At 62.5% G+C, this 11,601-nt stretch overlaps 1 protein-coding gene across 1 annotated transcript in view; it reads left to right on the top strand.

The window, feature by feature from the left end:
* R3HCC1L (R3H domain and coiled-coil containing 1 like) overlaps nucleotides 1–6,632 on the top strand; it is a 45,855-nt gene extending 39,223 nt beyond the window's left edge. Inside the window, exons 6-8 of the mRNA XM_029911356.1 lie at nucleotides 676–771; nucleotides 1,237–1,377; nucleotides 5,694–6,632. Coding sequence (XP_029767216.1) covers nucleotides 676–771; nucleotides 1,237–1,377; nucleotides 5,694–5,749 — 293 coding nt within the window. The 3' untranslated portion in view covers nucleotides 5,750–6,632. The remainder of the gene's footprint in view (nucleotides 1–675; nucleotides 772–1,236; nucleotides 1,378–5,693) is intronic.
* The last annotated feature ends 4,969 nt before the right edge of the window (nucleotides 6,633–11,601 follow it).

Genomic DNA, 11,601 nt, shown 5'->3' with positions numbered 1-11,601 from the left:
CAGTGCCCGGGGGCGGGTGCAGCTGTGGGGCCCCGAGTAAGGTCCTGCCCATTGCTGGTGCCCAGGCTGGAGTCTCTGCTGAAGGAGAGGCCTGGGTGAGATGGCGGCAGTATCTGTCCTGTGGGGCGGTGCCCCTGGGGTGCTGGCCGCTGGCCACCGGAGTGGCTGACCTGCCTGGGCTCCCACTGGGGCGGGCAGGACTGTGGATCAGCGACTGGCTGACAGCCAAGCGATGCTGTTACTTGTCCGGCGCCGGGTCCCCTGCCCACCATGGGCGAGGCCGGCTGCTGTGCCCACCAGCTGTGCCCTCTGGGGCGTTCTTGGGTGTGCCCTCCCCCCGCGTGGCAGAGCCGGGGTCTGGTTCCATTGCTCTGCTGTTGCCTGTGAGGGATGGGGAGGCCGGGTGGTAATGACCGCGGGCTGCTGGCTCCAGGGCACCGGTCTCCGGGTGGGCATGGGCTGCTCGGCCGTGGCCATGGCACAGAAATGGGCATGTTGCCCGGCGTGCTCTGCACCACCAGCAGCCGGTGCCCAGGAGCAGCTGCTTTTCCCTTACCGCGAGGGCAGGCTGGGCACGGCACTGCTGAGCCGGGGGCCTGTTCTCAGGGCTTGGCTGGCAGGCTCCCCGGCTCTCGGTGCAGCTCCCTGACTCTGGCCCCCGCCCTCTTCCCGCAGCACGCGACGCCCTGAGCAGCAGGCACGTGATGGTGAAGACTCGGCCCCTGGCGCAGGGCACGAGAGCGGCCAAGGCCAAAGCCAGGGCTTGTGCTGGTGAGTGCGGCGCCATGGCCACCGCTGTGCCCTTGGGGGGCGACCACCCATCCCAGCCGCTGGGCTCTGGGAGCGGAGTCAGCACGTGGGAATGCTGCCTGGGGCCGGGCAGCGCCGGCGGGTGAGGGAGGCCCGGACGCGGCTCGACTGGGCCACGGGCACTCGCTGCCCCTCCCGCAGGCTGTGCTCAGTGCCCTGCGGGGTCAGGGCGCCTGGGACTGGCCCTGCATGCCAGCGTCCGGTTCGGGTCCGCACGATCCTGCTTACTCCAGGCCTGGCATGGGGAGGGCAGCTGTAGGGAGGTGCCCCCTGGGGGTGGCACAGGACAGGGAGCAGGGCTAGGGCTCGTCTGGCCCCGGGGCAGCCCAGTGCGCAGGGCCAGGCCTGGGGCGGTGGCGTCCCTGCTAGCTCCATGCTGCAGTCCCTGGGGTGAATTGTACAGTGACGGCCGTCCCCTCTCTCCAGACCTCCTGCAGCCGGCGAAAGAGCGTCCGGAGACGTCTGCGGCCCTGGCCCGGAGGCTGGTGATCGGAGCCCTCGGAGTGCGGAGCAACCAGAGCCGAGCCGAGCGCGAGGCCGAGCGCAAGAAGCTGCAGCAGGCCCGAGGTTGGCTCCCAGCCGCTGCTGGATCTGCCCCTCCATCCCTGCGCCCGGGGCTGATCGGCTTGCAGGCGCTGGGGGCAGCATGTCGGGGCAGTGGGGGGCATGCAGGGGTTTCTCAGCTGTCTGCTCCACGCTGCCCACTCGCTGCTGCTGCTGCTGTTCGGGGGGAGCCTGGCCCAGGCCTCGCTCTCCACTCAGAGAGAGCCGGCAGGCGGGCTGGCTCCAGCTGCAGCCACACTCGGAGAACCGGGGAACTGCAGGAAACAATGCTGGTGTTCAGTGCTCTTCACTAGGGGCCGCTCTGCTGCTGGACAGGAGCCGTGGATGGGCTCTGACCCCTGGGGCCTTGCCCTCAATTCGGGCGCTATCCCTGGCATTCTGGCCAAATCCCCCTGCTGTTTGTGTGGGCGGTTAGGCATTGGCCACAGCCCACCCCAGAGGTGGCTGCAGCTCTGTGGGTGGGGAAGTGCGGGCGGTGCGGCTGGTGAAAGGCTGTGGCACGGTGGTGCCGGGCTGCGTTAGTTAGATGGCAGTTTGTGCTACGCCCTGGCCCTTGGCCGCTCTGGGAGTTGGGCAGGCAGTGAGCCCCGGGCAGCGGAGCCCCCACCACCAGCCCCTGCGCCTCAGCTCCATGCCCACCTCAGCTCGGTGCTGCCAGGATGTGTGCCAGGCTCTGGGCAAATGCTGCCCACGTGGCCGGTCCGAGCGCTCCTTCCCTTCCCACACAGGGACGCAGGGTTGGTGAGGAAGCCAATCCCCCAACTCATTGGCCAAGCTGCCTGGCTCCTAGTCCCGGGCTAGCCCTGCCGGGGCCTGCACTGTGCTGTGCTGCCGGTGGAGTCCGCGGGGCCTGGCTCCTAGCCCCACTGGGGGCTGCGCTTTACTGCCTCGCAGACCAGAGCACGATGGGGCCAGGAACAGACTCCTGGGTCCTGCCTCGTGTAACCCCAGCAGGCCCCACGCTTGCCTTTGGGGAGTCCCTGGGGCTGGCGGCTCCCCCAGATTGTCCGGTGGCTCCTGGCCCTGCCCGCCCGGGGCTGCACACTCCTGCCCCCGCCCTGGCTTAGCCCACTCCACCCGCCCACCTCCCAAGTCACCACTGTCTGGCCTGGCTCCTTGCTGCCCTGCCGTCTGTCCCTGGGTGCGTGCGCTGGGTGGGGTCGCCCCCGGGCATTGTGCAGTGCCAGCTCCTCCCTTGTCCTGCCCCAGGCTTTCCCCTAGCTCTGAGGAGGGGTCCCTGTGCCATGGTGCCCTCACCTGCCACTTGCAGCCCTGCCCCCCTTTAGTGCCAGCTGCAGATCTCATTGGCTGCCTTGGCTAGCTCCGGAACGATGGTGGGGCCCAGGCCCGGGCCCCGCAGTGCCCACCGGGCCCTGCCCAGCCCAGCCCTTTGTTGCTGGCGGTGGTTGAAGGGGGGGGCTCTGCCTGGGGGTGGCAGGCAGTTCTGGGAAGGGGGAGCGGGTTCCACACCAGGACCTGCCTTCGACCCCACGGTTTGCAACCCCTCTACAGCCGTGCCTGGGCAGCACCTGGCTCTCGGCGAGGCCACTGGGCAGAGTCTGCTACAGGCTGTCAGTGTGCCCGGCCCCCATGGCAGCTGGCTCGCGGCCTGCCGGCTGCAACGGCCAGATAACTAGTGATGGAGCGAGCTGGGCGGGCCTGGAAACCAGACCGAGTGTAACGCGGTCACGGTGAATGTCCAGAGCGTGTCACGAGCCAGGAGATTAACTCTTCCCTGTCTGCCTCCCAAGAAAGCGCTCTGCCCATGTGCGCCTGCCTCCCCATGCAGGCCCTCGCGCCCTGCCCATCCGTGGGGCGGTGTTAGAATCATAGAATCATAGAATATCAGAGTTGGAAGGGACCTCAGGAGGTATCTAGTCCAACCCCCTGCTCAAAGCAGGACCAATTCCCAACTAAATCATCCCAGCCAGGGCTTTGTCAAGCCTGAACTTAAAAACCTCTAAGGAAGGAGATTCCACCACCTCCCTAGGTAACCCATTCCAGTGCTTCACCACCCTCCTAGTGAAAAAGTTTTTCCTAATATCCAATCGAAACCTCCCCCACTGCAACTTGAGACCATTGCTCCTTGTTCTGTCATCTGGTACCACTGAGAACAGTCTAGATCCATCCACTTTCGAACCTCCTTTCAGGTAGTTGAAAGCAGCTATCAAATCCCCCCTCATTCTTCTCTTCTGCATACTAAACAATCCCAGTTCCCTCAGCCTCTCCTCATAAGTCATGTGCTCCAGACCCCTAATCATTTTTGTTGCCCTCCGCTGGACTCTTTCCAATTTTTCCACATCCTTCTTGTAGTGTGGGGCCCAAAACTGGACACAGTACTCCAGATGAGGCCTCACCAATGTTGAATAGAGGGGAACGATTGCGTCCCTCGATCTGCTGGCAATGCCCCTACTTATACAGCCCAAAATGCCGTTAGCCTTCTTGGCAACAAGGGCACACTGTTGACTCATATCCAGCTTCTCGTCCACTGTAACCCCTAGGTCCTTTTCTGCAGAACTGCTGCCTAGCCACTCGGTCCCTAGTCTGTAACAGTGAATTCTTCCATCCTAAGTGCAGGACTCTGCACTTGTCCTTGTTGAACCTCATCAGGTTTCTTTTGGCCCAATCCTCTAATTTGTCTAGGTCCCTCTGTATCCTATCCCGACCCTCCAGCATATCTACCACTCCTCCCAGTTTAGTGTCATCTGCAAACTTGCTGAGAGTGCATTCCACGCCATCCTCCAGATCATTAATGAAGATATTGAACAAAACCAGCCCCAGGACCGACCCTTGGGGCACTCCGCTTGAAACCGGCTGCCAACTAGACATGGAGCCATTGATCATTACCCTTTGAGCCTGACGATCTAGCCAGTTTTCTATCCACCTTAAAGTGCATTCATCCAGCCCATACTTCTTTAACTTGGCAGCAAGAATACTGTGGGAGACCATATCAAAAGCTTTGCTAAAGTCAAGGAATAACACATCCACTGCTTTCCCCTCATCCACAAACCCAGTTATCTCCCCATAGAAGGCAATTATGTTAGTCAGGCATGACTTCCCCTTGGTGAATCCATGCTGACTGTTCCTGATAACTTTCCTCTCCTCTAAGTGCTTCAGAATTGATTCCTTGAGGACCTGCTCCATGATTTTTCCAGGGACTGAGGTGAGGCTGACTGGCCTGTAGTTCTCCGGATCCTCCTCCTTCCCTTTTTTAAAGATGGGCACTACATTAGCCTTTTTCAAGTCATCCGGGACCTCCCCCGATCGCCATGAGTTTTCAAAGATGATGGCCAATGGCTCCGCAATCACATCCGCCAACTCCTTTAGCACCCTCGGATGCAGCACATCCGGCCCCATGGATTTGTGCTCATCCAGTTTTTCTAAATAGTCCCGAACCACTTCTTTCTCCACAGAGGGCTGGTCACCTCCTCCCCATACTGTGCTGCCCAGTCCAGCAGTCTGGGAGCTGACCTTGTTTGTGAAGACAGAGGCAAAAAAAGCATTGAGTACATTAGCTTTTTCCACATCCTCTGTCACTAGGTTGCCTCCCTCATTCAGTAAGGGGCCCACACTTTCCTTGACTTTCTTCTTGTTGCTAACATACCTGAAGAAACCCTTCTTGTTACTCTTAACATCTCTTGCTAGCTGCAACTCCAAGTGCGATTTGGCCTTCCTGATTTCACTCCTGCATGCCTGAGCGATATTTTTATACTCCTCCCTGGTCATTTGTCCAAGCTTCCACTGTTAGTGCTCTCTGGGGCGAGGAGTCCCTGCCACTCCTACCCAGGGCGTATTGGTGCTGCTTGGGGGAGGGGGCGGGGGCACAGTGGCAGGAAAAGCCTGGAGTGGAGGAGAGACCTCCTGTTCCTGTGGGTCCACCCCACTGCCCCCACTCGGAATAGCGGAGTGAGAGGCCCCCTCGGGCCAGGGGCGCTGGGCAGGGCCCCCAGCTCGCTGCCCTCCCCACCTGCCTCTGGCACCAGGTGCGTTTCTCCTGGGCTGCAGGGATCCGCTCGTGCCACTAGGTGGAGCCCAAGCAGTGCTCCTGGGGTGGGGCCTGGAGCCGGCTCACAGGTGGGGGTCAGACGGGCTCGGAGTTCCCAGGCCCCCCCTTGCTGGCCCTCTGCCCCGCTGCTCTCAGCCCCAAGAGCCCTGCCCGTCTAGCAGGTGGCCTGGTGGGGTGCTGGGGGGCGCGGGGTGCTGGTGGGCACGGGACACTGCGTGACTGGGACAGCCGGGGCTGGGGAGGGCCCTTGCTCGGTCCCCAGGGGCCTGGAGCCAGGTTTCACCCTCCCTCCCTCCCTCCCTTGTCTCTGCAGAGAGAAAGCGCCTGGAGAACAAGCAGCGGGAGGACGTCTGGGAAGGCCGGGACTGAGCCAGGGCGGCAGCGGAGGAGACCGGAGCACCCAGGGCTGCTGGCAGGCGCTTGGTGGGGGGCACTGTGGTGCCGTGGGCTTCAGACGCCAGCGCAGCCCAGTGCCAGCTGCACCCACACAGGCTGGCCGGGCTGTGTCAATGGGGGGAAGGGGAGAGGCCCGTCTGGAGCCTGGCGGGGGGAGAGGGGTCCGGCTGACAAAACGCAGCAGCTGTTTGTATTAGGACTCTTAGTGGGGGTGGGCTTGCAGGCCCTGCCGCCGGTGTGTGCGCCCCTGGGGGGCCTGGCAGGCCCTGCTGCCGGTGTGTGCGCCCCTGGGGGGGCCTGGCAGGCCCTGTCGCTGGTGTGTGCGCCCCTGGGGGACCTGGCAGGCCCTGCCGCCGGTGTGTGCCCCTGGGGGGGGGACATTGGCCTCCCTCACACCCGTCTCTTGCCCTTTGAGACGCTGGAGCACAGGGAGTCAGTGCTCTGGTGCGCTGGGCTGGGGCAGCGGTAGCCCAGCTGAGTCTGGTGGCTGTGCCCTGTGCCTGGCACTGCCCGGGCTGCGCTTGTGCTGGGTTACGCTGCCCTGACGCACTGGCTGCAGCTGGTCAGTCGCTGCTGGGAACGCGGCCTCCAGGCTGCCCAGCTCGCTTTCAAGGCTCCCTGCAGCAGCCCAGGCCATGTGAAGAGCCCTGGGCAGCGGGAGGGGATTTCGCAGGCTTCTGCGTGAGCCATGGTTTGGTGAGCCGAGCCATGCCATGCTGAGCGGTGCTGTGCCGTGCTGTGCCGAGCTGAGCCAATGCAGCCTGGGGGTGTGCCAAGCGCGGGTGAGTGAGAAGCCGTGTGAGATGGAGATTCCCTGTCCTTTATTTTGCTATTAAATTGCCTGGTTTTTACACTGCCCAGAGGCTCCGGGCTGCAGATCTCTGTAGTTTCCCCTTGTAACCCTGGTGATGTAGGGTGCAGAGGGAGCTGCAGTCCCTTGTAGCTGCCGTCTCAGTGCCTGGGGAGGCTGTTTGGGACATTGGCAGAAGCGCAGGAGCAGGGTATTCCCGGTGAAATGGTCAGCAGTGAAATGGTTAATGTATGGGCCTTTAACGTGTTGCCATTAGGTTTCAGAGTGAACAGCTTCGATGTGATGGGCTCAGACTGGCATCACGGCGTCAGGTTCCCGGGGGGAGGGCTTGGTGCCGAAAGCAGGGAGGCCCCCGTGCCGTGTGCTGGGAGGCAGGAGTATTGTTCCGCCTGCAGAGCACATAGCAGGTGCGCACTGGAGACCTGCGCTGCCCGGGCGTCTCTCCTGCCCTCCGGCCTGGCTCGGCTCTGGGATGGGGCCTGGGCAGCATGGGGTTAAGTGTCACCCAGAATGAGAGGTGAGACAGGCAGGCATTGGGGAACCCTCCCTCCCTCGGCACTTTGAGCCCCTGGCTGCTGCTCCAGCCTGGGTCCCACACGCCGCTTTTCCTCACCGTGTTTATAGAAAACCCAAACCCTTTCTGCTCAGAGAGTCACTCTGAGAAGGAGCCCAAGGGCCACAGTCCGTGCACCGGCTCCTGCGGGCTGTGGGGCGAGTGAGATGCCTCCCGGGTACTTTGGGAAATGGGACAGTTTCAGGGGATTTCAGTCAGTCCCAGCCAGTTCTAACGGCCCTGTGCAGGGCGCAGGGCCCGGCCCCGGGAGCTCCCACCCGGGATGCGGCGCTGGGGAAGTTGGAGCCTGCTGGGAAGCTTCGCAGTACACCAGTCCCATCTCAGAGCTCTCTGAGCGCTGGGCCAGGCAGGTCGTGCCCACTCTTGGCCCCGTTCGGTCCCTGGGGGAACCTCTTCAGTGCGACAGCCTTTCTCGGGGGTCCACTCTCCTTCGGGGTTAGGCCCCTCCACCTCCTGGAGCCGCACCTCTCTGAGCCTTAGCACGTCTGTCTCTGCCGTGGGCCCCCTCGGGGAGTCCCCTCGCTCTGGACCCCCGGGACCTTCACTCCCAGAGGAATAATGGCCCCCCCACACCCTGTTCTATAGCTTGGAGCGACTCTCAGCCAGCGTAACACAGGAGGGTTTATTGAGTGTTTGAACCCAGCACAGGAAACTCAGGGCCTCAGGCCTGGCCTCCCTCAGCCCAGCACATCCCAGTCTCCCTGCATCCAGGTGGGCTCTGCCTGCTCCCCCTCTCCAGCCCGGAGCCCCCTTCCTTCCCAGCTGGGCATCTGAGATCACCAGCCCCAGGCCCCGCCTCTGTCCATCGTCTTCTCTCCAGGGAAACAGGGTCGTAAACTGGGTCGTCTGGGCCTCCTGTCCTCTCTTCTGTCCTCTGGCCCCTCTGACTGGAACCGGCTGGTCAGGTCACCGGGGGTCCTCTCTTCACAGCCCATTGTCCTCCCACTGCCCAGAATCAGCTGTGACTCCGGAGCTGGGCCTCCGCGTTGTCAAGTCACCAGTCGCTGGGGTGTCCCTCCTCCAGGCCATTGGCTGGGGTCCCAAGTTCCCTCTCCGGTCCTCTGTAACCACAAACTCCCTCTCCCCTCACCTCGTTAAACCAGTAACATCCAGGGACACTGAGTCCCACCCCTACCACATGCAAACCATTGGAAAAAACAAGAAAATCCCCCACTTGGTCACACGGGCCAGCAGGCACAGACACACTCGGGGGTTCCCGGGGGAACGTAGCCAGCGGCCGAAGGGCAGGGCGCCCTGTCTCTGAAGGAACGGCTTCAGCTGGCAGCCGCTGTGCCCTGTGACCACCGCGTCCCGTAAATAGCAGCCACCACTTAGTGCAGCGAGAGCATCGGCTTGTGGGCACACGCGCCGCTTCCGCCTCTGTCTGTGGGAAAGGTCACGGGCTGGTTTCCGGGCACTTGGCCACTTAGCAGCCCCTGCAGAGCAGCCGCAAACAAGGGGCCGTGTGTGCTGTGTGCACAGGGGAGGAGAGCGGCCCAGAGCCCTGCCACCGAGCTGGGTTTGACATGGGGGGAGCAGCTCCAGTAACTCCTGCTCCCGCTGGACACAGCTGCTAGGGCAGGGAATGGGCAGTGCCCAGAGAGTCGGGGCCCCGCTCTAGAGGAGGTGAGGGCTGCTGTGGCAAGAGATGCTGCATGGGGCCTGCAGGCAGTGGGCACAATGCTCCTGCTGCCACCGTGGGAGAGCACTTCTCCCCCGAGAGCCCTGGCAGGGCTAAGGGGGCAGTGAAGGCAGCCCAGGTGGAGCCCCAGGGACTCTGGCCACGCGCAGGGCCTGGCCGGGGCCGTGAGTGGCAGGAAGGTGCAGGTCCCAAGGAGGCTCTCCTGGCAGGAATGTGCTGGCTGGCAGCTTGTTTGCTTCCTGCCCAGGGCAGTGGGGTGTGTCCTGTCTAGGAAGGGGCAGGCGGCAGCCCCTCTGCGGGGCGTGTGATGTGGGCAGCATTCCGGGACATGGGCGGGCGGGCGGGTGGCTTCCTGCCCAGCACCGTGGGACCTGCTTTTCCTGGCGCTCGCAGTAGCTCTAACCACCTGGCAGCCCCGGGCCCCTCCTGCTCGTCGGAAACAGCTTCCTCCTACGCTGGGCTGCTGTGTGTCCCTGGATGGCAGGTGCGGCCTGGCGGGGAGCCGAAGGTGACTGCCCCATTCATCTCACGCTGCCCTTGGGAGACAGGACCTGCGTGGGACGGGCCAGTCCCATTGCCCCCAGGAGCCCTGGTCTGGGCTTCGCGGGTGACCTGCCGATGGGGCCCATTTCCCCAGCCCATCATGCTGGGCGCTCGTGCCCTGCCCAGGGCATTGTGCCCCTAGCAGTAGCCATGTCCGTCGGTCTAGCAGGATGGCAGCTCCTGGTCTGGGGGCAGGGAGTTCACACCGCCCTGGCTAACCTGGGCAGTGCTGTTCCCTTCAGTCAGCCCATAGCAATGTCCTTAGCCGCCCCCTTGTCCGTGTGCCCTGAGCCGGGCTGACAGCAGCCAGACGCCCTGCCTTGTGCCAGGCGCTAGTTACTGTCTGGCATGTCTCCTGGTATTCGTCTCTTCTGGAGGTTAAACAGCCCTGCCCCATGGCCTCTCTCCCCACAGGGCCTGGAGCGGAAGATGGGGCAGGGATCTCTGGAAACTTACCCTCTTCCCTGCACTGCCCCTGAAGCTCTGGCTAGCTGGACTGTTGGTCTGACCCGCTCTGGCCGTGCTCATGGTGTGCTGTAACCGTTCGGAGCTGGGGCTCTGAACTGAGCAGAGGGCCAGCCGCGGGCACCGCTGCCGTTCCCTGACATTACCGCATTTCTATCCCATTCGTTACCCACCCTAACCATGGGGCTGTGCGGCTGGCAATGCTGCCCAGAGCTGGTCAGAACGATGCTCTCGTCTCTTCTCAGAGCAGCTACGGTTCATCTAGAACCAGGCAACGGGTGGGAACAGTTCGTATTTTACTTTGCACTTGCCAGCACCAAATGTCATCTGCCGTTGTGCTGCCAGCTCCCCTCGCTCGCCCCCAGCCTGCTGTGGGCCTGACGACCCGAAATAACGCTGGGGCCTCGGGCAATGTGGGTCCCTCCTTCCCAGCTCCTTGGGAGCAGCGCGCGTAGCCACCCCGGTCCTCGGGCTGCCCGACGCTTCTCGCTGGGTGACCATTTTCAGTGTGAGCCAAGCTTGACCCCGGGCGCCTTCAAGGAAGTGTCAGCCGGAGCCGCCAGGACCAGGACGGGGGCGTACGTCAGTTTGTCCCTGTTACAGAATTCGTACAGCCGTGGACTGGAGCCGCTGTAGCACCCCCATGCTGGGGCACAGGGGCATGAACTTGGGCGGGGGCAGAGGCGTCCCCCTGCTGCCAGGGATGTGCCTTTTGCCCTCCCTGGCAATCCGGCCGCATCTGGATCTGGAAAAAAACCCTGTTCTCCCTCTGCACTGTGCGTGCTCCAAGCCCTGGCTCCAGCACGTCACCCCACTGCGTGTGCGGCATCCCCTGGAGCGACAGCGGTCTCTGGGCCCGCCGGCTGCTGGGGAAAGCAGCACCTTGGGGAGCCTGGCTGGCTGTGTGCTCTATGATCCCCGGCAGGGTGGGGAGCAGGAGTGGCTGGGATGCAGAGGGGTGAGGGGCTGGGCCTGGGCGGGTTGAGGGGCAGGAGTGGGGGTGGGAGGACTGGGACAAGGACAGGGCTGGGGGGGAGGTGGGGGTTGAGGCAGAAGGGTCAGGCAGACCTGTGGCCCCCCACCCCCAGAAGCTGGCCTAGAGTCCAGGATTCCTGCCTGTCTGCATTCTGCTGCGGGCCAAGCTGTGAACTCGGCAAAGCGTGTGTCTCGCCTCCGCCTCTGGCTGGCCCACAGTGAGGATGACAACCTATTGCTGCTGTCCATTCCTCAGGTAGCTCAAGTGGCAGAGCTGTGCGGTGGGCCTGAGGACTGCTGTCAGTAGGGGGCAGTGTGATGGAATTTGTGGGTTCCTGGTCTACACTACGGGATTAATTCGGATTTAGCAGCGTTAATCCGAATTAACCCTTCACCTGTCCACACTACAGAGCCAGTTAATTCGAATTAAAGGGCCCTTTAAATCGATTTCTGTACTCCACCTCGACGAACGGAGTAGAGCCTAAATCGATTTTGTTAATTCGAATTAGGGTTAGTGTGGACGCACACCACCGAATTACTGTGTTTAAGTTAATGGGGTAGTGTGGCCGCACACCACCGAATTAATGTGGTTTAAAACCGAATTAAGGTGCTTAGTGTGGCCGCGCACAATCGAATTTATACAACCTGTTTCCCAAATTCGAATTATCTAAATTCGGATTAATCCTGTAGTGTAGACATACCCTCAGTTTGCTTTTGTAAAAAGCCGATAGTGACACGCTGTAGTGAAAGTGCAGTGAGGGGCCGTCCTGCACGCCAAGATGGACAGTGCAGAACGCAGGGGGCCTGTGCGAAGT

This window comes from Terrapene carolina, unplaced genomic scaffold (assembly GCF_002925995.2).
Source record: "Terrapene carolina triunguis isolate 2854851 unplaced genomic scaffold, T_m_triunguis-2.0 Scaffold95, whole genome shotgun sequence".
NCBI lineage: Eukaryota > Metazoa > Chordata > Testudines > Emydidae > Terrapene > Terrapene triunguis.
Note: the sequence above shows the minus strand (reverse complement) of the source record. Positions and strands in the feature narration are given on the sequence as shown.